General features: G+C 33.0%; 2 protein-coding genes across 2 annotated transcripts; both read left to right on the top strand.

Annotated features, from left to right (window-relative positions):
- Positions 1-41: 41 nt before the first annotated feature.
- On the top strand, positions 42-2,404 carry LOC126735220 (uncharacterized). The gene is made up of 4 exons (XM_050439172.1): positions 42-522; positions 647-762; positions 1,292-1,762; positions 2,396-2,404. Exons 1-4 carry the CDS (start codon positions 201-203, stop codon positions 2,402-2,404), a joined length of 918 nt encoding a protein of 305 aa, XP_050295129.1. The 5' UTR covers positions 42-200.
- A 5,162-nt stretch (positions 2,405-7,566) lies between these two features.
- LOC126735720 (ran GTPase-activating protein 1-like) lies at positions 7,567-24,496 on the top strand. The gene is made up of 10 exons (XM_050439804.1): positions 7,567-7,893; positions 7,955-8,142; positions 8,194-8,508; positions 8,565-8,808; positions 23,251-23,436; positions 23,497-23,615; positions 23,759-23,872; positions 23,928-24,131; positions 24,184-24,308; positions 24,417-24,496. Exons 1-10 carry the CDS (start codon positions 7,770-7,772, stop codon positions 24,478-24,480), a joined length of 1,683 nt encoding a protein of 560 aa, XP_050295761.1. The 5' UTR covers positions 7,567-7,769; the 3' UTR covers positions 24,481-24,496.
- Positions 24,497-25,024: the final 528 nt, after the last annotated feature.

Below are 25,024 nucleotides of genomic sequence, written 5' to 3'. Positions count from 1 at the left end.
TTTTAGCGAGTAAGCGCCTTACTCGGTTGCCTTAAGCCTCGTGTCCACATGCAATTAACTTGCGATAGTTCTTTACCAAGTAACTTGCTGGAGTGTCTACACTTTATTTCAATTATTTTCAAATTTATTTGGGCAAGTTACTCAGCAAGCTTTACTTGCTGTATTTCTTTAAGTGAAACGTGTACACTAGTTTTGTAAATATGTCATCTCGGCAAATAGCTGCTGCGGTTGTGATATATTTAATAAAAAAACGAAAAGAGAAAAAGGAAAAAAATAAAAGAAAAATTTGGGTAAGAAAATGGATTCAGCGTAGAGCTACTTTAGGATTACATGAGAAGTTACTTAATGAGTTAAGAATGGAAGGCCCACAACAGTTGAAAAACTTTCTACGAATGTCTGCAAAAGACTTCGATTTTTTGCTTGGTTTGGTGAAGGAAAAGATATATAAGAAAGATACAAAAATGCGACAGGCCATTAGACCAGAAGAACGCCTGTCTTTGACACTTCGCTTTTTAGCCACAGGTAATTACTTAGAAAGCTAAATATATATACTAAAATAAATATTATATTTTCCAACAAAATATTTTTATTTTCATGAAAAGTAATTATAATCACAAAGAAAAAAGTACAATTTTAATTATTGCAGGTGATTCCTACCATTCTCTTATGTATTTGTATCGAATCCCTGTATGTACGATCGCAAGGATTGTTCCTGAGTGCTGTGCTGCAATTGTGGAAGCTCTAAAAAAGGAATATTTAAAGGTATGTATTTAAATGTCTATAATTTTAATTGCTGTTGTACCTGTGTAAATTGTCTTGTCAGTATAAGCCTGCACAGTATATTGAGTTGACGATGAGGCACTTGAATCATATGTAGGGGATAAAAGAGTATATTGAGTTGACGATGAGGCACTTGAATCATATGTAGGGGATAAAAGAGGGACAGAGGCCGGTGTTGAATGTCCAGAATCATAGTTATCAGCTAATTCTGAAATTGTAAGAATATCTCTTTGTATCATTCTTTTCAACCTTAATTGGAGCTGCTCTAAACTTAGGGATCTAAGCTCGGATGCTACATAATCTCCAAATATTTGCCAGTTATCTGAGGGTCATTGATCACCTTTACTGCATTTGCCAACATCGCATCTTCTTCAGTCACTTTAATTTTTTTAGGTTTTTTGGACGGTGTACTTTTTGTTTCTGTTTTAATCTTTTGTCCCTCATCTATTGTGGAATTTTGTGTCAGTGTATCCTCATCTTTTTGAGTTTGAAAAAAATATTTTAATTTTAGGTTCCAAATACCCAAGAAGAATGGATTAGGATTGCAAAAGATTTTAAAAATATCTGGAATTTTCCAAACTGCCTAGGAGCTCTGGATGGAAAACATGTCGTTATGCAAGCCCCACCTTGCAGTGGAAGTTATTATTTTAACTACAAAGGCACGCACAGCATAGTTTTAATGGCATTGGCTGATGCAAATTATAAATTTATTTATGTGGATGTTGGTTGTAATGGAAGAATTTCGGATGGTGGCGTGTATAACATGTGTTCTCTGTCTACCGCTTTGGAAAATAATACTGTAAATTTGCCTCCTCCACAACAGCTGCCGGGAATGAAAAACTTTTCACCGTTTGTTTTTGTAGCAGACGACGCATTTGCAATGAAACCAAACTTGCTTAAACCATATCCATTCAAAAATCAGCCAGGGCCAAACCGCGTATTTAATTACCGACTCTCAGGTGCAAGAAGAATAATTGAAAATGTATTTGGTATTATAGCAAATCGTTTTCGGGTATTAAGGAAACCTATACAACTTTGCCCTGAAAAAGTAAAAAAAAATGTTTTGTCAATATGCGTTCTTCATAATTTTTTAATAACCAGAAATTCGTCGAAAGCAAATTATGCACCGACAGGAATTTTCGATACAGAAAGCGATGGAGGTATTATAAATGGTCAGTGGCACCAGGAAGGTATGCCAAAACAAAACTTAGTACCACTTAATACCAGAAATCTCCATAATTGTTCCCAAAATGCTAAAATGGTTCGAGAAGATTTCAAAAACTACTTTATTTTCCCTCAACGTGAGGTTCCATGGCAGTACAAATACATCTAAAATGATATATAGGTTAAGGTGTTGACTACTGATGACTTTAAACACCTAATATAAAATACTTTAAATAATATAAAATTAGTTTTCGACTTTTACTTACCAGATTATCTTCTGTACAGCTTTGAACATTTGCAGCTAACATGAATTTTAAAGAATCAAAGAATTCCCATGTGCTCTTATACACTTCATTTGCTCCTTGTCCACTTTTTTTCTTTTGAATATTTTTCCACTCCTGATTCAGTTGTGTTCTTAAGTTGTGTAACTTGCGTTGAATTTCGTTTTCAGACGTTTTAAATAGTTCTGCTAATTTTTGAAAAGCACCCTGTTTTTTTACTCTGTTTTTAAAGTCTTTGCAATGTACATTCCATAATTCTGGGTATAGCTCAACATTTTCAATCAATAAATTAGTGTCGTCCCTACTCCAAACACGCCGGTCCACCATTTTTTTTAAATACACGTAAATATTTCACTACTTGCTGCAAATATTTCGGAACAGTTTCGATATTGATAATTGCAAATTAACTTGCTGAAACACGCGGTGTACACTACAAGCTCTAGCAAGTCAGCAAGTACTTGCCCGACAAGTAAACTTTCTGCAATATTACTCTACGGTGGCTGTTTACACGCGCTGCAAGTGACTTGTGAGAGTAACTCTAGCAAGTTTATTTGCTAGTGGACACGAGCCATAACGATATCTTAAGCGTTACGTCATCATATGGTTGGGCTCGAATAACGTCATGACTCATGTCTAACAGCTGTCAGAGTCTAAACAGTCGCTACGTTTTCGCTGCAATTGAATTTGTTTGAAAACGGAATTAATCCATGAAAACACCCATTTGTCTCAGTTATCAAAACATTTTGAGTCTAAATCCAACCTCATATCCATAGATATATCCATAAATTTTTAAGGTTGGATCTACATCCTAACGAGATCCAAATTAGATCACAGAACACAAAGAGGAAATTGTGTTCAAGAAGGTGTGTTCAAGAAGACTAAAGGGAGGAGAGATATCTTGCCTGTGCTGGGTGGGCCAAATCCTGTACGGCAAGTTCGCTAAAGGACTATTTACACATGTAAGTGCCTTGTCAGATCATTTTTATTAACGTCGGCACTGATATTTTGTTTAAATCACTGACAAACTGAAGAAACTCTATTGAAATTTGCGGTTGAATATGGATGAAAAACTAATCGGTTGATATGAAATTGACGATCAAACGAACTTACCTGTGTAAAGTTCGATCGTAATTATATGCTGAAAGCTTGGTTCGAACAGATTACTTTTACTAGGTAGTAAAAGTCGCCTTGAGATTCTCTATGCAGCACACATTTAAAGAAATTAAATCCGTCCGTGGTCTAGTCTGTTGCTACGTAGCACAGACCATACTTCCATATTTAATTAAATATTAATTTAAACTAAACTAAATGCACTATTTTACTTTACACGTATTTATCAACTGGTCAATCGTTCAGAAGTTTGGCGTTTACTTTTGACATGGGAGCTACTATAATTTTAAGAATTGCTTCAGAGGTACATACATTTATCTGGGAAATACTGCAACCATTACATATGAAAATACCTAAGAGAATTTAAAAAAAATTCATGTCGTTTTCATAATATTTGGAACTTTCCTAATCATATTGGCTATATCATATCGACGGGTAATATATTAAATTAAACTGCCCCGCACATTCTGGTATAATGTATTACAACTATAAACAGTTTTTTTCAATTGTTTTGCGAGTATTAGTTAATGCCAATAATATCGATGTTGAAAGTTATGGAAAAAAGAGTGGGGGTAAACTTTTAGATCTTTAGCTTTGTTTTTGTACTTATTAGAAGGCTGACTTAATATTCCCAACGATTACACCTTACCAAACTCTGATATTATATTAGAAGACAAAACCTAGATGCAGATAAGGAATATTTTAATGTCAAGTTATCAAGAGCCCGAAGAACAGTGGAATATGTGCTCGACATACTGTATACCAAGTGGACAATTTTGAGAAAAGCCATAGAGAGACTTCCAGACGTAGCTGATGACATTGTTAAATGTATCTGTTTGCTAAATAATATTATTGTTAATAAAAAAGGTATTCAGCATTACCTTAAAGAACCTAATTTAACAAACCCAAGAAATATTGCACCAGATCGTATTTGGTTAATAATTTTGTATATGAAGTCTTCCAAATTCATTCTAAAATTTGCAACAAGCCAAAAATCAAATAATTGAATTGAATTTGTGTGTTGTTGGGTGCATATTTGTTATTATTGACCTTCTAGCTGAAACTGATGAACTTACGGAGGCAAGTTTTTGTTGCGGATGCAGGACGAATAAAAGTTCAGTTTCAGATAATACCTTGCATGTTGTTAAAATATTTATTTTAAGAAATTAATTAAAATTCTTAATTAAACATCTATTCGCGGAATTTAAGCTATTATATTGGTTAAAGTGACTTCGTTTAAATTATAAAAGAAAATAATTTGTTTTTACTTACTTGTATTATTTTATTTTAGCCCTATCCCACAATTTATCCAACAGCAACCTATTGTGGCGGTATTTGTTTTTTTGACCCCTCAAGGGGAGTTTAATAACAATTTCACTTATTAAAATATCCATATCCATACCGACCGACCTTCGGTAAAAGCAAAAAAATTACAGAGACTAATTATCACCGCTAGCGCACTTTAACAGTTCGCTCCAACATAAACAATATGCGTATAAAATAATCTTAGAGCTTTGAAACGTCTTTCAATGTTCTAAGAAAAAATATTCTAAGAAAATCTAATGAAATAATTTTTTTCGCTTTATTAGTATCGTTGCTCTCATCGTTTGTCGCAGCTCCAACATAAACGTACCCTTAGATAGGGCATATCGATTAAATAACAGCAGACGCGGACTATAAATAGCATATGTCACTGGCAAACGGCATGTGCTGCGTTCTCGATTTGGTTGCTGACAACCGATAGTTCACACCAAGAAGACTGGATATAACGGAGACTGATTTCCGCCCTTTACAAATGAGGTCAGTCTCAACATTTTAGGTAATGTCTTGACATCTATCAAGCAGCATATAGTATATTTAACTAAAATGTATGACGCAGGTTTTCGATGCAAGAGTTACTGATGGCTATGCTCTTCTCCATGAAAAGATTTTTCTGACTTAGTTAACAATTCGGGAGCTCAAACATTTATTTTAAGAGTGGATTCTTTGATAACCGCAATGATGGCAAAAACTCCTATAGATGAACTTAATTCTGATGAGGGCAGTGGCAGTCACATTGTAAATACGTCTCACCCAGAATTTGATATCTAATATACACGTTCGGTGGTTGAAAAATTTCGAATATGATTTTTGCGTAATGTGTAAGAAGGAGTTGGAGTAGAGCGAGAACAAACTTGGCTCCACCCTGGGCGGCTATCGGGTCGTCGTTTCGCTTATCAGTCCGGTTAAAGTTCGGTTGCAATTCCTCGCATACCTATGCACGTGTAATCCGATCATGTTTACAATTTATTTCAACCTTTGGTACGAAGACGGATACAGTAATAAAATAAAAATTATTTTCACTGTTGATCAAAAGATTAATATCATTAAATGGTATTGTCATGTGGATAGTGCAGAAGAAGTTGTCGGCCGTTTTATATTTGCATATCCTGATCAGCAAGTCCCTACTGCTAAAACAATTTATAATATCTGGCATAAGTTTGAGCAGCCGGGATGTGTAAATCGGTATGCAAAATGTTCTAGTGGCGATCAGGAACCTCGTCGAACATCTGACGCTAGGATTGAAAGGGAGGGCAAGGTGTGTGCTTTTGTGGAAGTAAGTGAACCTTGTTCTAGCTCCCAAATTTCTGAAGAACTTAATTCCAAGTCATACAGTGCGTGATATTTTGAAAAGAAATAAGTACGAAGCCAATAAAATTAAAAACACTCAAGAAATTTTTCCAGAAGATCAAATAAAACGCTTGGAGTTTTGTGAAACCTTAAGAGAAAAAATTGATCAAAATGACGACTTCACAAGTAATATTTTATTTACAGACGAGTCATCTTTTTCTCTTCTAGGTCGACATAATTCTTCAGTCGTGAGATATTGGTCTCGGGAAAATCTACATTTGAGTGTACCATTACGAACTTAATACCCGCAAAAGGTAAATGTTTGGGCTGGTATTTTAGCCAATCACATTGTAGGGCCTTTTTTTATTGATGGTACCTACCATTGATAGTAAACTCCGGGAGATATTTATTTTTATTGCAATAAAATATTATACCCGCTGTACGAAACTTGGATGTTAATTTTGAGGAAATTTGGTTTCAACAAGACGGATGTCCCGCTCACAACGCTAGACAAGTGCAGGACACTTTAACAAACACTTTTCCTAAACGGCTTATTTCCACAAGAGGTATCATACCATGACCTTCGCGATCTCCAGATCTGACGCCTTGCGACTACTTCTTATGGGGCTCTTTGACGGAAATTCTTTACCAACACCGACATAAAAGAGCCGTTAATTTGGACGAATTGCGACTTAGAATTATTAATATTTCTAGGTCCATTACACCTGAAATGTTAGCCAATGTATTATTAAAAAATCCATTTAATTAGAATTATTATTTTGTTTAAGAGTTATTTTTCATTTTATTTTAGAATATTGTATTTAGTTTTCACCAAAGGTTTTTAAGATTTGAGCATATTAAGGTTGTTTTTTTGATTTGCGATTATGAGCACGTTAAAAAACAACAGAAATGTTTATCTTTCGTGTGCGCGTACAATTCCAATACTTGATTCGAGGCTAACCTACCCATCTCCAAGCGCTTGTAAACATCACTGCGAACTGCGCATAGAAAAATGAATATTAAATACTTTAAATTACTCTATGGAACTGCGAGAGTGCGAGCAAGCCGAAATTAAATTCACATTGCGAGCGGTACGGAGAATCGGCGTCGCTATCGGTGGGAGGTTATTGATGCAGTCGTTCTCTGTCTACTGTCTATCTATTAGGTCTAATACATTAAAACTCAATCCGTAAGATTCAACTCGCCAAACGTGTATATTTAATATTTATTATTTTTAAAGTTGCAAACTTTTTAATAATAAAATTTCTTAAAGTAATAAAAAAGATTTTGGAGTAAACAACACATTGCCAAATTTTATATTAATTTCATTTTATACTAATTATCATTAGGCAGCTGAGAACCGCAAACACTCGCACACGTATCTTAGGTTATTATTTCGATTAACAATTATCTTAATAATTGTTAATATACCTAATAAGAATAAACAATTAATATTACGGCTTCGAAAACAATAACATTATCAAAAAATGAGTCCAGCCAATCGGAGTAAGATACATTTCTGACAACAGCGCCGATGTGGCAACTTTCTGAAACTAGTTTTCGTTGATTTTTGGGTACACACGCTTAGCTCCTAACTTTGTCTCCTTACTTCTAGGCTTCCTGGTTCACACACATATGAACATAATGGAAAAAGCCACTTTAAACTGCCAATAGTGTCAATGTCAAAATAAAATTGAAAACGGCGTGTTATCATTATTCGTAATATTGTAATATTTGTTTTGTTTTCTTTAAATTCGTTAACATTAATATTAACAACAATCTGTGCTCCTTAATTTTAATTCCAAAAACAAATACAAATTTATCATGAGCAAGGACCAAAAGAAGGACAACATGGATTCGCTGGTCGAAGCACTACAGTCCACCAAAGTGTCTTCAAGTGGTGTCTCTTTTGCCGGGAAATCATTAAAACTCGATTCTGAAGAAGACGGTATTTCAAAATAACCTTTTAAATTACTTTGCTTAACGTAAATCATATATACTGCTTGTAGCAAAACCTGTAATTGAGGAAATAGACAATTGTCCTGCCTTGGAGTATCTTAACCTAGAAGGAAATACACTAGGAGTGGATGCCGCCAAGGGGATAGCAAAATCTCTAGAAAAACATCCTGAATTCAAAAAAGCACTATGGAAAGACATGTTTACTGGTCGTATGAAAACTGAAATTCCCAAAGCATTGGTAAAACTCGCATTACTTATTATAGTTACTTTTAAAAATTCAAGTTTTCAGGAATTTTTAGGTGATGGTCTTCAAATAGCAGGCGCTAGATTAACAGAGCTAGATTTAAGTGATAATGCTTTTGGTCCAATTGGTGTTCAAGGTTTGGCTGCACTGTTAAGAAGCCCGGCATGCTATGCTTTACAAGAATTAAAATTAAATAACAATGGCTTAGGAATAACTGGAGGCAAATTACTAGCAGCGGCCCTAACAGATTGTTACAATTCCAGTAAAAATGAGGGCAAGGCTCTGGCCCTTAAAGTATTTATCGCTGGAAGAAACAGGTTAGAAAATGATGGAGCTAAGGCATTGGCAGGAGTTTTTAAGGTGAGACCCTGTAATGTAAACAATTTTCATGCTAATCTTCATTTTTTGCATTAAAGATGATTGGTAGTTTAGAAGAAGTAGTTATGCCTCAAAATGGCATATATCATATTGGAATTACTGCATTATCAGAAGCATTTGTCCACAACAAAGGCCTACAAATTTTAAATTTAAATGATAATACTATTGGAGAAAAGGGAGCTGAAGCAATTGCAAATGCCTTACCTAACTTGCAGAATTTGAAGGAAATTAATTTTGGTGATTGTTTATTAAAGACTAAGGGAGCTTTATGCATAGCTAAAGGTAATAAAGTAATTATTATTTCTTATTTATTTTTGTTGGGATTAACAGGACTAATGCAAATCATGTTGCCGTAAACCTTTTTTAATTTAATTTTATAAACTGGCTTAATGTTATATAGTTGAGGTGTCAGTGGACTTGCAGTATTAATTGAAAAATAAACATAGTCTTTTTAATGATAGAATATTATCTAAATTTGTTAAAAAAAAGTATAAAATATAGAGATGATATCTTGCACTAAAAATGTTGCCTACTGTAAATTGAAAAAATAAAGGGATGAGCTTAGGATCTTAATATTTATAATTAAATATAAAAACAAAAGTTTTAGTCTTAAGTTTCTCATCTAAAGTATATTCAACAAGATGACACATGTTTCACTTTCTTATATGGCATCCTCGGACCTATTTAAAACATCTAAAACAGCCACTAACAATCGGGACACAAAATTAAGATGTGCACATTATTAACAACAACAAATAAATTTATTGCATATGACAACAAACAGACAAAAGTTTCATTTTTTATTTAAATTAAGTCTCTTGAGAATTATGGAAGATATTTTTATATTTATAATTAATAATAATATTAATAATAATAATAATGTCTTTATTAAAATTTACAACCGGTAAATTCTAAATGGAGAAGTTGAAGCTTACTTCCTAGCTTAACCATACAAATCAGCTGAAGTTAGATATTACAAAGAATTTCAAAATGTATCTTAAATAATTGCATAGTTACAAAATATTAAGTTCTAACTGCCTATATGCACAACCGATTAACATTACAACGTTTGATAACCACACAGACTTTAACTTATTGAAATTTTCAATAAGTTAAAGAATAGATATTTAACAACACTCTAGGCTAACAGAGATCAGTAATATAACTGCTTATCTTTCGTCTAAATATAGAAGGTGAAATATATTTTAACTCAGGAGGAATTTTATTATATTGCAGATGAATACAGTAACTAAAGCTCCTCTCAAATAAAACAGTTTTATGAAGAGGAGGTCTAATAAAATGCTTATTTCTTAAGTCCAAAACATGAGTGTCATATCTAAACTTGATACTGATAAAAAGAACAAGACTATGTAGTAACCTCCTTTCACTCATATTTAGCCATCTCATCAAGCGTAACTCACTACTCACACCTCTATCAAATTTTCTCATTCCATTAATTAGCCTTACACAACAATTTTGAATGTACTGTATTCTTTTTATATCACTTATCAAAAGGCAGGGACCATACAAAACATCACAGTAAGTGAAATGGGACAATACAAGACTGTCACATAAAACTTTTTTTAGTTCCTTATTAAGGAGCTGCCTCTGACTATGAAGTAGCTTAAGGTTAATAATAAAAGCTTTTTTAATACATTGATCAATGTGCTCAGTGAACCTCAACTTAACATCTAATAAAACTCCAAGAGTCCTAGCCACATTACTACAATTTATTAGTTGACCATTCAATTTAATCTGAACAAATTTCTCATATGTGTCTCTGGAATGCAACCTACCTAAAAGAAAAACCTTACATTTACTTCGGTTTAAACTCAAACAATGATTTTCCGATGCCTTTGCTAGCATGTTAAGGTCGTAAGATACCTTATCATTAGCTTCTAAGATTTTGTTAGGAGGAAAAGAGAAATAAACCTCTGTATCGTCGGCATGTAGATGGACTTTTGAATGGATTTATCACTAGGAGGCCTTTAAAACAAAATCATTTTCAGATATAGTTACATTTAAACTTTTAAAAGTTTTTAAAACGTTATCCTTACATTACTGGTTGGCCTTTATGCCTACAATAACTAAATTTTTGCTCCTCTCCTCCATGGCTCTGGGATTACCAAATTTGACATGTGTCAGCTCCCTCTCTAGATCTGATACTCTGGCATTTAATAGGTCATGTTCCTTCTTTAGCTCTTTGTTATCATTTGAAAGAGTCTCATAGGCGGAGAACTCAGCTGCACTGCAAGAACACAAAAACACAACACAAGTCCAGAGCAGTCTTTGTGCAACCATCTGGAACACGTTCCAGCACATTGGATCTTATATTGCAACTTAGTTAAGTTACAATTGCACTTGCCACAACTAATAGATTTCCTTTTGTTAATCGTAATCCTAAGTTAATATTTTAAAGCTTATAGCTCATTAAATGGTGTTTTATTTCCTTATTTTATGATTGTAGCTTTAGTAGATCCAAAGTTATCAACCAAAAACTTTAATGCTAATGTAGTGAGGTCCTACTAACAGAAAACAAATTTAAAATAGTCATAACATTTAAACTATTGACAGTATTCTCAAACATTTAAAAACGTTTGGTAGATAATGACTTAATGTATCTCTCTTCAAAACACTAATACAGTTGATCATCTACCAACAGAGATATCAGCTTCTCTTTAGTCAAAGCCTCTTTTTCACAAACATATTTTCTAATAATTTAAATATTTTTAAAAACATTTGATTTAGGGTCTTAGCACTCATTATTAATATTTTAGGGCTGATCATAACTCTTTAAATAGGGTTTGTTTGATAATTTTAGCTCTAGTAGATTTGTATTTGTCAACCAAAAGTTATGAGCTTAACATAATGTGGTCCTACCTATGTGAAGCAAATTTAAAATGTTCATAACTCTTAAACCATTTATACTGTTAAAAAAATGTATATGGCAGATAATTACTTCATCTATTTTTAAAACACTAATATTATTGATCATCTACCAACAGAGATGTCAGCTACTTTTTGGTCAAGGCCTCTTCAAAGGACTCATTCATTAAGTTAGAATCTAACTATTTATTATCAATATTTTAAAGCTAATCATAGGTCATTAAATGATGTTTATATGATGGTTTTAGCTTTAGTAGATTCAAAGTTATCAACCAAAAGCTATATTTATTTATTTATTTCAATATGCGGCAGAGCCAGTTTACAAAAACAAAATAGATAATACAAAATACTAGACAATATAACAATATAAATACAATACTAGAATTACAAAAAAAAAATATAGCAAGATAAAACCTCTGAAAAAACAATCATGAACAGGGCTAAAAACTTAACACTATCCAAGGAACGTAGGTTAAAGTGTAAGATTATTAATTTTTGATTTGAATGACCGTAAGCCGCCGGAAAATGGATCCAAACTATTTTCATTAAAGAAACGCAAGGTCCTAGTCAGTGGAGAAAAAAACCCATAGTTGGCCGAATGAAAGGGTAAACGCAACATATAAGAAAGAAGAAGAAAGAAAATGTGCTATATTACGTAAGACAACAAAATCTTGTGTACAAGCATCCTAAAAACTAAAAAATTCCAAATTCACTTTAAATTTCAAACAAACATAACTTCTAAAACACTTTACCATAAAATTTACACACATTACCAAAATTAATCTTAACAAAACAGATTGAGAAAAAAAGCATCTTTTTGATAAATTTCATTAAAAAATAAGTAAAGCTGTCAATAAAACAGAATTTAGAAGAAGTAAATTACATTATTTAACAGGAAACAAAACTAAAACACTAAAATGATGTCAGAGCACAGGTTAAAAGGTATCATTAAAAAAATCGTCAAGGCTATAATGTGCCCTGGATAATAAAAGTGATTTTAATTCCTTTTTGAATCTCTTAACTTCTAAAATTTGTCTGATACATAGAGGAACATGGTTGTAAATTTTTTTGCTGAGGTATATAAGTGAGTTCTTCGTGAGGGAGGATGTAGGGATTGGTAAGGGAAAATCGTTAACCTGGCGAGTCATATGACCAGTGTTAGAGGGAGGTTTAGGACATTTATGAATAAGAGTAGCTGTTTCTAAGATAAAAAGAGAAAAAAGAGTTAGGATTTTTTGAGATATAAAGAGAGGTTTACAAGAATCTCTTAACCCAGCGGAACATAGGTATCTAACTGCCTTTTTTTGAATCACAAAAATTATGTTTAATAATCCCTTGTTGCTTAAACCCCAAAAAGGCAAGCCATAACGAAGGTGGGACTCGATAAGAGAAAAGTACACTGAACGTGCAACTACCCCTCCCAGCTCATGCCCCGCCATTCTTACTGCAAAGCATCCAGAGGATAATTTTGATGCAAGATTTAGGATATGATCTTCGAAGCGAAGGCGACCATCAATGGTAATACCAAGGAACTTACAGCTTTCTTTGTTTTGCAAGGGGGAGTTTTCACTAAACATAAGGCCCTGAACGTCACACTTAAATCCCATAATAAAGGTTTTGCCCACATTAAATACAAGCCTGTTTGCAGCACACCACTCCAATAAAATCTTAAGATCCTTAGAAAGAGTTGATCCTTCTTTGACAGGTGTTAAAAGGAATTGCTTCCAAGATGGTAGGACAATGATATAAGACTATTGCCGTCTGACTTCAAAATTAGGGATATTAAATTGGACACTGATTAGCATTATAGTCGATGTAATAATTACGAAAAATATTTACTTCAGCTCTATAAGCAGGGGATCTTAAGAATCTTCTTTGTACAGCCTCATGGCGTTCAATATGAGAATCATAATAAGGGGACCAAATTACAGACGCATACTCAAGCACGGAACGTACCAAAGAGTAATAAAGTAATTTGAAACAATAAGGCGAAAGATGTACACGCGTACATATGATGACTATGCATACTCCTGTTAATAATATCCAAAATGTGCGGCAAAAAAGTTAGCTTGGTATCAAAAAGAAGACCTAAATCTTTAACTGTATCAACTGACTTGAGTTTGTTATTGTTAATTGTGTATTGATAATTAACAATTTTATTAGAACGACCAAACGAAATACATACACACTTCTTTACATTCAGTTCCAGACTATTGCTATTACACCACTCAGCAACACTATTTAAATCCAATTGAAGTAGCTCAGCATCAAGATATGACTCAATGGCGCTTTATACAGTTTAAAATCATCAGCAGAAGCAAGATGTTTTGAATGAACAATTACATCACTCAAATCTCTTATGACAAGTTTAAAAAGACTTTAATACCATTAGAAATATAATTACTTATCCTGACCAACTGTGTCCGACCAGTCAAAAAACTGTGACAAAATTCGACCAAAGTCCTACCAAGGCCCATAGCTTCAAGGTCATTTCCCATACTTCAGTTCATAGGCCCAAACTTCTGAACCAGATGTTCATGACCAATCCTATCAAAGGCCTTCGAGAAGTCTGTGTACACACTATCGACCTGTACAGACCTCTCAAAAGCACTAATCAAATCATATTGGTAAGTCAACAGGTTAGTCACCGTAGATCTACCCTGACAAAAACCATGCTGATGATCACTAAGCAATCGCCTACAGTGCCACGAAAATCGCACAGAAAACAACCTGTCAAACAGCTTAGGAACTACAGACTGAATACACACACCTCTATAGTTACAAATATCAGTGTTATCGCCATTTTTATTTATTGGTGTTAAAAAGCTTACCTTCCAATAATCAGGAAATTTGCCTGATGTCAAGCAAAGATTGAAAAGGTGATGCAGAGGCTTACTCAGAGTGCACACACAGTTTTTAAGAAAAACAGATGGGATACCATCAGGGCCAAAAGAATTTTTGTTAGGAAAGCGTAAGATTTCATCAAATATGTCCAATAAAGAAAAAGAGATGCGATTTAAATCCAGACTGTATTTCAGGGATAATGGTTTTCTTCATTTTCCTCGAAAACATTAATACAGTAGATCATCTACCAATAGAGAAATCAACTACTTTTTTTCTAGTTTAAAGTGTATTTAAGCTTTAAACTAGAAAGATCAAACATACTACCCAATCTTTTTTATTCTGTGCCCCTTTGGGAATGTACTAATAATATTTTAAGAAATAAAAACTTTGCATACTTTTTTTTATAAGATTCCAAAGCATTTGCTTCACTTGTATAAAGAGTGTTCCAAATAAAGCATGCTCATTATCAAAAACTTAGTATTTCATGTAATAAATACTAGTAACTTTTATAGCATCATTTGTAATGTTATTGTTTCTTCTTCCAATGCAACTAAAGGATGTTTGCGAATATTTTCCAGCAGTACAAGGCAGTTGGATACGATGACTTAAATTAATTCATTCAACAATTTGCAGAGTCTATACTTATGATCTTTTCCTATCTCTATTGTCTTACCTTGCCTATAATTGGTTGCAATCTCTTGGTCTTGGCAGGTTGTTATTATTAGATTATTAGTTTTAAGGTTTGTAAATGTGAGCCTTGTCCCTGTTTCCTTCTATATTGCGGTAGCAACCTAGTAGTTCATCAATTTGGGCGTCCATCTATTAATTTTTGTTTATTGTTTTAACTTTTCCATTTGCTTTATTTCACATTTTATTATTAGTTTTCTGTGAACTCCTTTTTTACGCATTATTTATGGCTATTATCTTGCCTCTCTCTGCACATTATTTTTAGGTATTTGTCAGATTCTTAAAGTTCTAGGGATTTACTGAGCCTCTTGTTTTCTTATTTTAATAATCTTGCCATCTATGATCAATTGCAAGAATCAATATCTTTCACTCCACATGATGTGTCTCATCTATGCCGTTTTCATCTTCTTAATGATTTCAAAGAGTTCATGTTCCATTAAACTTCCTCGTTTGTCGATTTCACCGTCCAAGGTATCTTAAGGATTCTGCCGTACACCCACATATCAAAGGCCTCCAGTTTCTTAATTGCAATTATCTTCAATGTACCATAGAGAAGCATAGACCAAACATAACGCTTTATGAATCTTAACCGCAAGCCAAGGTTAAATTCGGAGCAAGCAACCTTCCCATACTTTAGGAATGTTTACTGGGCTTATTGAATTTCTCGACTCTCTCTATTGGCATTGTATTAGAAGTTGCTGGAGTATTCAAATGCTTTCAGATTCCTTGAGATAATCACGAATTTTGTCTTTTTGGTGTTGATGTTTAGAGCCATTAATTTTCTCTGTTCTCCTCCCATTTTGATTAGTTGTTATCGGTCGTGTATATTGTCGGCAATCAAGACCGCGATATTGTTAATCCAAACTCCATTGAATTTTATGCCTATCTCCACTTCTTCTAAATTTTCTTAAATAAATTGCATCTGAATATAAATAAAATAGGAGTGGATGTAATAGCATGCATCCCTGTCACGTATTTTTATTCGTGCATTTGGTTCTAATATAAGTTTTCAATACATCGGATGTCTTTATTTAATCTTAATGTACGGGGGAAATTTACTCTATTTGCCGATGCTACCACACTTCTCTGGCACAGCCCAGACACAGATACTCTGCGAACTACATTAGCAACTGATCTTCAGGCAGTAAATCTCTGGTTTGAATCAAACTTGCTGTCACTAAATCCTCATAAAACCAAATTATTGTGTTTTAAGTGTGCTCTAGACCACGTGCCTTTTTCTAATTCAGTAGTTCAGCAGTTTGATAATACAAAATTTTTGGGTATATTTATTGACAGAGAACTCAGATTTGAAGAGCATGGGATTCCGAATTTTCTCTTGAGGAAATGTGTATGTACTCTTGCCATTCCTTTATCTTTGTTATTTAATGCTTCCTTACAAACATCCACATTTCCAATTGCCTGGAGGGAAAGTTTTATTGTGCCATTGTTTAAAGCTGGCCGTCGGGATGTCATAGATAATTATAGAAGTATTTGCATTCAATCTTCAATACCTAAACTTTTTGATAGCCTTATAGCTAATCAACTTTCTTGGTTATGCAAAGGCTTAATATCAGATTCACAGCATGGGTTTTGCAAGAATAAGTCTACTGCCACTAACTTGATCTGTTACCAATCTGATCTTATGAGTAAATTAGAGGATCATAAACAAATTGATTCTATATACACCGATTTTAGTAAGGCGTTTGATCGTATTGATCATCAAATTCTTCTGTCAAAACTGATCTCCGTAGGGTTTCATGTTAATTTTGTAAGTTGGATTAAAAATTCTTTAACTGGCCGTATTCAAAGGGTCAGGGTAGGTGGACATCTTTCTGATCCTATCAGCGTAACATCAGGTCTCCCTCAGGGAGGGCATACATCACCCTTATTATTTAATTTATTTATTAATGATATAGTTAACTGTTTCCTGTATAGCCAGTGTTTGATGTTTGCAGACGACTTAAAATTTTGGAGGGTGGTTGGTAGTATTGTGGATCAAGAATTACTACAAGCAGATATGGATCGCTTAAATAATTGATGTGAACGAAACAATCTTCATTTAAATGTTAAGAAATGTTGTGTTATTAGTTTCACTCGCAGGATCAACCGGTTTCAATCCAATTACTTCATTAATAATGAGCCACTGAATTATGTTGCATCTATTAGGGATTTGGGAGTTATTTTTGATGAGAAACTCACATTTATTGATCATATTAATTCAATTTCTGTAAAAGCATCAAAATTGCTAGGGTTTGTTATGAGAAACTGTTCATATTTCTCAGTCTCTTCAACAAGAAGGGTTTATTGCTCCCTAGTAAGAACTATATTGGAGTACTGCTCTGTAGTTTGGTCTCCATACCACCAGATTCATATCGATGCTTTAGAAAGAGTTCAACATAAATTCCTGAGATATTGTGCTCATAGAACTTTAACTGTTATTGAGAACCATGACTATTCTTATATTGAAAGTCAATTATCTATTCCGACACTGTCGCAACGCCGTAATACTTCTGGTGCTAGTTTTATATATAAGATCGTTAATAGGCTTATTGATTGCCCTGCTCTGTTGGGTCGCATACGATTTAATGTTCCTCATCACGGGTTGCGCCATAATGTAACCTTTAACATTCCATTCCACAGAACATCCTATGGAATTAATAATGAATTAAATTTTTACTTTAGTATTAATTTTTTAAGTAGGTTTAGTTTATGACAGTTGTTTACGTCGCCCATTATTTGTTAGGCTGGGCATACACACTGTCTTCTCCCTCTACATTCAGGAAGTGGCCTGCTTACTTTTTGCAAATCGCTTTAAATTTATAACTCCAAATCCAAGATACTTAACGCGTCAAGTGAACGATCTAAATCTTCCAATCCCCTCCTCCGCATTAACTAAACAATCTATTTTCTACGAGGGAATCAAAATTTTCAATCGTTTACCAGGTGGAATCTGGGAGGCAACATGTATTGACATTTTAAACGTAAATTGAAAATACTTTTGACCGAAAAATGTTACTATTCACTGGATGAATACTACGTCGACACATTCTAATTTTCCCTAAGTGTAAGTTTACAGTATTTGAATTTTATTTGAATTGTTTGTATGGTTAGAATTCTTTGCTGTCTTATACTTGAGGGGATAATTATGGAATTTAATTTACTTTTTATGTATTTTTTTCTGCTGTTCTTATGTATTGTTTTCTGATGTTTGTTTTAGAACTCGAGTGTGTATGGGGTGTAGTGGTTAAGTTTAGTGGTGGTAACTTAAGGTAGCTTTGTTTAGAACAATTTTTCGTTGTTAATAACAATAAAGCATGTTTTTTTTTATTCGTTCTTTGCTGTTCTTATCTTAGATCTTATAAGTCTCTGGTCTTATACATGATTTCTTCTGCTATGTTCTTGTAGTTTCGACATTCAACCATCAATACTATAACGGTTCTCATCCGTTATCCATATTTGCTTTTCGCTTCTTGTCTTATATCTACTGTGTTCTGCATAGCAACTGGACAACATTCGTTATTTCTGCGCATAATGGTGTTAAATGTTTGATGCCATTATTTGAATTTTTGCGTTTATCTCATTACTTATTTCGGCTTTTTCCTTTCATCCGATCCTTCAGTTTCCCTGACGCTATTTGTCGTATGGTTGGTCTTTTATTGTCTTGTGTAATTTTTATAGCAGCTATCAATAATACGTGATCAGATCAGGTATATCTGATCTGTACATAATTCAAATTCAAATTCAAATTCAAATATATTACTTAAAATTGTACAGTATTGTTACAAAGTTAGTGTTTGTGCCCTAAGTCACAAGTGACTTGTCGGGACACAGTATTTCAGAATACAATAATAATTTAATAATAAATTTGAGAGCTTGTTATAAAAACCAAATTAAATTAATTAATTCATTCTTTTATTCTATCATTAAATAATATTTGCAAATATACCTGTAATTATAACATTTTTTTACATTAGAAAAGGTAGCTTTAATAAAATATTTTCATAGTTACACCTGATCCATTCGGTTATGCGTATATTAAATAGTTTTTTTCTTATAGCCTTAAAAGCGTGTGGTATGAAATTAAAGATTCTTGGCCCCACATAAGATATATGACGTTGACAAATTGTAAAATCTACTTTAGTCAAATAAACATGTTCTCTCGTGACAGATCTAGTAATATTAAGGCGTTGGGGTAGAATCTTATAAATGTTTTTATTCTTCATAAAGTTAAGGGTGCTCTTCAGGTAAAGTTCTCTTACAGTAAGAGCACCACTTTCCAAAAACAAATTAACTGTTGGGTATCTTTTTGGTTTTTTATTTATTATTTTTAGTATATATTTTTGAGTGATAACCAGGTTTGTTAACATTGTGCTACACGCACTACCCCAAATTCTTATACCATAATTTAGAATGGATTCAACCAGAGCCTGATAGACCATCTCCAATAACTCACGAGGCATAAATTCGCGTAGTTGATATAACTTATAAATTGTTTTCCTTATCTTTTTAGTTATGTAATCAATGTGCATATTGTATCTTAAATTTCTATCAATATAGACGCCGAGGTATTTTGTGTACGAAACTGAAGAAATCCTAGAGTCGCAAGTACAATTTTCCATCTGATTTGCAAAACAAGGATAAGTATGTATAGTTAGTTCCACAGGTTCTTCTTGTTGATTAGTGTTATAAATCGAGAAATTTATAAAGTGGGTTTTATTACTATTTAGAGTTAGAAGATGCTGATCCGTCCAAAGTTTAATTAACGTGATATATTTTTCAGCTAGCTTTTGCACTTCTGACCATGATTTTGCTTTTACTAGAATTACTGTATCATCAGCGTAACAAATAATAGAACAATTTATTTCAGGTAAAATTCTTGTAAGGTTGTTTATATAGATCAAAAATAAGAGTGGCCCCAGGACTGTACCCTGTGGCACACCACATTTAACTGTACCCATCTCTCCAACAAGATTATTAATTTTTACTTGTTGTGTTCGATCACTAAGATATGATTCAAAGAGTGCTAACTCAGTACCTCTTAAACCTACGTCACCCAGTATTTGCAAGAGAATGTGATGTGCCACAGTGTCAAAGGCTCTTGCGAGATCAATAAAAATGCCTAAGGTCTTATAACCCTCATTAAAACCATTCAATATTCGCTCTGTTAATTGTTGAATTGCATCTTCAGTACTCATTTTACTTCGAAAGCCAAATTGAGAATCTGATAATAATTTATTATTTTCTAAATGTTTTTCCAATTTAATTTTAATGCACTTTTCAAGTAATTTATTCAGGGTACTCGTTATTGCAATAGGCCGATAGTTTTCAATGCACTGGCTGTCACCAGACTTAAATATGGGAGTTATTATGGAGTTTTTCAGAATATTTGGGTAAATGCCTGTTTTTAGTACTAGATTTATCATGTGTAGTAAGGGCTTCATTAACGCTATATGATTGTCTTTAATTATCAATGCAGAAATACCATCGTTTGTACATGAAACCTTGCTTTTAAGAGAATTTATTTCCATTATCAATTCATTTACCGTGATTTCCGAGAAACTCGCTGGATTACAAGGAGTAGGCTTACTAAACACATATTTATTTTTAGGTATTTTTTCACTAAGGTTTTTCCCGATATTACAGTAATAGTTCAGAAATTTTCGAGATATTTTGTCCTTTTCAGTTACTTCATTACCATTTTCAATTATAGAGTTTATAATTACATTTTTATTTACGGTTTCGTTGGTTACTTCCCTGATGGTTTCCCATATTCTTTTTGTATCGTTTATGTTTGTATTTAATTTGTTTTTAAAAAATAAATACTTAGCTCTTTTAATTAATTTAGTGAGGACATTTCTGTAGAGTCTGTAAGTTTTTTGTGTTTGAAAATTTAAAGGATGTTTCAGGGTCAGCCTCCTTAGTTTATCGCGATTTTTAATGGAATTAATGATCCCAGAGGTAATCCATCCTTTTTTTTTACGAGTGTATTTTATAGTTTTAAAGGTGGTACAATTTTCAATTATAGTTCTCATGGTTTTAGCAAAATTATTCATGCAAATATTTGGGTCATTATATTGCAATATATCGCCCCAATCAAAATTTATCAGACTGTCTGCTATTTTTTGAAAGTTAACAATTTTTTTAGTATTAATTTGTACCTTTTCCGGGTTATTACTTTTGTTTAAAAACTGCATGCTCAATAGTGTTGGGAAATGGTCCGTCAAACCACTCATTATAATATAAGAACTGACAATTATATCGTTGATGGTAGTTTTTAGAAAGATGTGGTCTATGCAGGTTTTTGCATTTCCTGCTACCCGAGTAAAACCATTTATTTGACTAATGTATCCCATGTGATTTAGATAGTTGAGATATTCTGTAGAGCATTGAGTGACTTTATTCTCTATAATATCAATATTTATATCTCCACAAAAAACCTCGACTGGACATCTCCGAAAGTTTATTTCGAATAAAAGCCTTACATTATTGATAAATTCTGTTTTGTTTAAACTAGGAGAGTTATATAATGCGATTAGCCCTATTTTTACATTATTTTTAATCAAAGTTACTCTTAAAAATTTAGAGAAATTTACAGTTATAATTTCGGATTTAGGTAATAGCGAGGTTCTAACATATACTATGGTGCCATCATTTTTGTTTATTTGACTTTCATTATAAAAAACTTCAAACTGATCCAATCGAAAATCATTTAAATTATTTATCTTATGTGTCTCTGAGAGCACTATAATATCAAATTTTTTATCAGTTGACTCAAGGTATGCCACCAGATCATCATAATGAGCATTAATGCTTGAGATGTTAAAATGTATTAAATTAAGGCAGTTAGAATTAGTTGGGGTATTTATATCCCCAATATGATTGCAGGTCTTAGTTTCAATAACTTGATAGTCATCAAGAAGATCATTATGATCCAGGTTATTTAGAGAATTATTCATATAAATCTCATTCATTTTTAAATTCATATAAAACAACCAATTAAATCACTTATAATTATTATCGAACAAATATCTAAACTTACATGGTATTTACAATATTTTGAATTTGATCCACAGCTTGAATTTTTATTATATTAGAGGTTTCGGACTTTCGCGCAAACACTTTTCCACTCTTACACCACACAAAACTAAAACCTTTATTTTTCAGTTTTTTTGCTTCCAGAAAGAGATTTCGAACATCCTTTGAAAGGTCTTCGTTAATGAAAATGATATGGGGTTCCCCGGCAATTTTACAATCCGTAGTTTTTAAAGAGCGTATTGTTTTTCTTTTTTCTATTATCTCATTCCTTTGGTGTACATTCTGTAGCACAACTTTAATAATACTGTGTGGCCCTTTATGTGGCAAGGTCTCAGTTCTATATTCATCCGGTTTCAGAGGTACGTTCAATTTCTCAAAAACTTTCATGAGATTATCCTTTGCCTCTCCATCATTGGGAAGTCCCATAACTATAACATTTTTGCTTCGTTCGTGCACCTCTTCTTTCTTAAGATGATCCTGTAGATGATCCAGATTCTTTTCTATTTTTTCCACTTTATATTTTAGAGTTTTATTTTCCTCTTTTAGTGCCTTATTTTCCGTTGTAATTTGCTCAACTTTCTTGTTTAAATCTTCTAGATATTTCCATTTATAATTAAGGGACTCTTCAAGTTCTTCGAATTTTCTGGCAAAAAAACTCAAAACATCCTTTATAGAGGGATTTGCTAATGTCATTATTTGCTTAATATTAGCTGCTGTATTATGCTCTGGTTCATCGTTCTCGGAGCTTTTATCGGATGGATCTTCGTTGCACTTGTTACAAATCCATTTTTCATCTGTTGCTTTAGTTTCATAGGCACCGAACTCCTCAGTACTCAATCCACTGCAGCTTTTATGATAATATTTCCTACATTCTCCATTACAACGGATGCTGTAATGCGTTTTTGCTATGCTTTTAGCGCAATGAGGACAAATAATTGTTTTCCCGGTCTTATTTTTGGGTCCCATAACGTTATGTTATACGAAAACACCTTACCGGCAGACGGAATGCTAGGTCTCTCTAAGCATAAGGAAGTGCAATTTATTGGTATGTAAACTGATAACTTTTTTTTTTCACAACACTCATATACGATTAAATCTTAATTAATCCCTTAACTGGGTTTATATCATAGACACAATCTTCTCGATCATGTAATTCTATGTAAAGGTCTCGCTACCTGCTATTGGCAAATGGCAAATTATATGAAGTAAATTCTGAAGTCCTTTTGTTTTGAGTTTAACGGTTTTGAAGGTATTTATTTAGGTTTATTTTAGGATTGAAAGCTAAACATCAGAATTTAGAAGAACTTATTCTGGATTGCAATGAAATTAAAAAGCAAGGGGGTCTGGCCTTGGCAAATGCAATGGCTAATAAAAGCAAATTAAAAAATTTGGTATTGGATGGTAATCAGTTTGGTGAAGAAGGAGCCGCAGATATAAAGAGTAAAATGATTGAAATTGGTAATGTTTTTTTTTGTTCATTTAGGAGTAGTAGATATTAAAAAGAGGATTTTTGTTTAGGCAAAATCAATACATTAGGATCATTAGAGGAGAATGAATCAGAAGAAAGTGGTGAGTCAGATGCAGAGTCGGAAGAAGAAAATGAGGAATCTGAAGAGAACGAGGTTGAAATTGAAGAGGTAATAATAATTTCAGCTGCAAAAGAATAACTCCCTGAAACCTGAGAATTACAACAGGTAATCTGTTGTGTGTACTCTCTTCCTCTAAATTGTATGTTAATTAAACTGGTTCCTCTTATAATGATATAAACCACTCTTTTTAGATTGAGAAACCTTCCTCTACGGTATCAGTAGCTGATTTTCTAAAAGAACCGAGCTCTCACAATTTTCTATCATTAGGTGATAATAGGGAACAGCTTATTCTACAGGAAGCCAAGGTTTGTTTGCATGATTTTAATCGAATATTAAAACTACATATATAATTTTTTACAGAGAAACGGAAACATTGAAGTGGATCATTATGTGGTTGTTCTTATGAAGGTGGCGGCCCTCAGTGACAGTTCAATACCAAAAATAGCTCAACTTTCCACTAAAATAACAGAAAATTTATTTAAAGAACTGTTTAGCTGGTGTCAGAAAAACGATATGTTGTCTATTGTGAATAATAGCATCTTGGTCAATTTGGGTCTAATAAAGGTATAAATGATGAAATATGAAAATAAGTAAATTACCTTTGATATATTCCCAGAGCGAGGACAAAAAGTTCAAGCCCACGTGGAATTTAACGGGATGCCTGACGTCACTGAAAAACGTTTCGAAATTGAACTTTGTGCCAGAAAGTACTAGGGATGCTATACAAGTGTTTGTACAGAGGCAAGTGAATCCTTAACTTAAATGGCTACTTTTAATATTTAGGTTTTAATAAACTTTTTAAGTATAATATTTGTTCGAATTTTAAAGAATCCATTTTTGTATTTGCAGGGATATAGATAGAAATGGTGACAACATAGAACTAAAAAAAGAGGTTTTGGCTGCTTTTAAATAAACTTTTTACACCTTTATATTTGTTTTGTTTTATTTTTAATTATGTGTATATAATTTAAATAAATAAGCACTACTCAATAAAACTTTCATATTAAAAGTTTTATTGATTCATAAATCTAGGATGTTCCACAACCCACTGTACAGAGTGTCCCATTTTGGGTACTTTTGCGGGGTATCTCCGTTATTTTTAATGTTAGCGTGATGCGGTTTTCGCGACAGTGTGCTACTTTTTCGTGAAAATAACGATGCCGTTAACAAAAATTCCAAAGCCCTCTTAGTTTTTAAGATATACGCCATTTTTGAAAATTCGACATTTTGGGACTCCCCTTGTATTTCGGTTATTCTGTAACTTATCGAATATGTAAAAAAACAGTTTTATAGGTTTTTTTCCGTAGAATGCAGTGGCGTAGATTATTTTTTTTTTAATATTTACTGTTTTTGAGTTATAAGCCAAACTTCAATCAATCAAATATTTGTATTGTAAGTATTTGTTTTTTTCTTTATTTAATAAATTCTTTGAAAAATGGCAGCGTATGAAAATTACG

This window comes from Anthonomus grandis, chromosome 4, assembly GCF_022605725.1.
Source record: "Anthonomus grandis grandis chromosome 4, icAntGran1.3, whole genome shotgun sequence".
In the NCBI taxonomy this organism is placed as follows: Eukaryota; Metazoa; Arthropoda; class Insecta; order Coleoptera; family Curculionidae; genus Anthonomus; species Anthonomus grandis.
This window is presented reverse-complemented; position numbering and strand designations above follow the sequence as displayed.

What these genes read in the sequence shown, in the direction of transcription:
- LOC126735220 (XM_050439172.1), top strand. Translation starts at nt 201, where the DNA reads ATGTCATCTCGGCAAATAGCTGCTGCGGTTGTGATATATTTAATAAAA. An exon ending in ACTTCGCTTTTTAGCCACAG is followed by an intron (nt 523 to 646) that starts GTAATTACTTAG and finishes TAATTATTGCAG; the next exon opens with GTGATTCCTACCATTCTCTT. An exon ending in TAAAAAAGGAATATTTAAAG is followed by an intron (nt 763 to 1,291) that starts GTATGTATTTAA and finishes TTTTAATTTTAG; the next exon opens with GTTCCAAATACCCAAGAAGA.
- LOC126735720 (XM_050439804.1), top strand. Translation starts at nt 7,770, where the DNA reads ATGAGCAAGGACCAAAAGAAGGACAACATGGATTCGCTGGTCGAAGCA. An exon ending in CATTGGCAGGAGTTTTTAAG is followed by an intron (nt 8,509 to 8,564) that starts GTGAGACCCTGT and finishes TTTGCATTAAAG; the next exon opens with ATGATTGGTAGTTTAGAAGA. An exon ending in ATACAAGTGTTTGTACAGAG is followed by an intron (nt 24,309 to 24,416) that starts GCAAGTGAATCC and finishes TTGTATTTGCAG; the next exon opens with GGATATAGATAGAAATGGTG.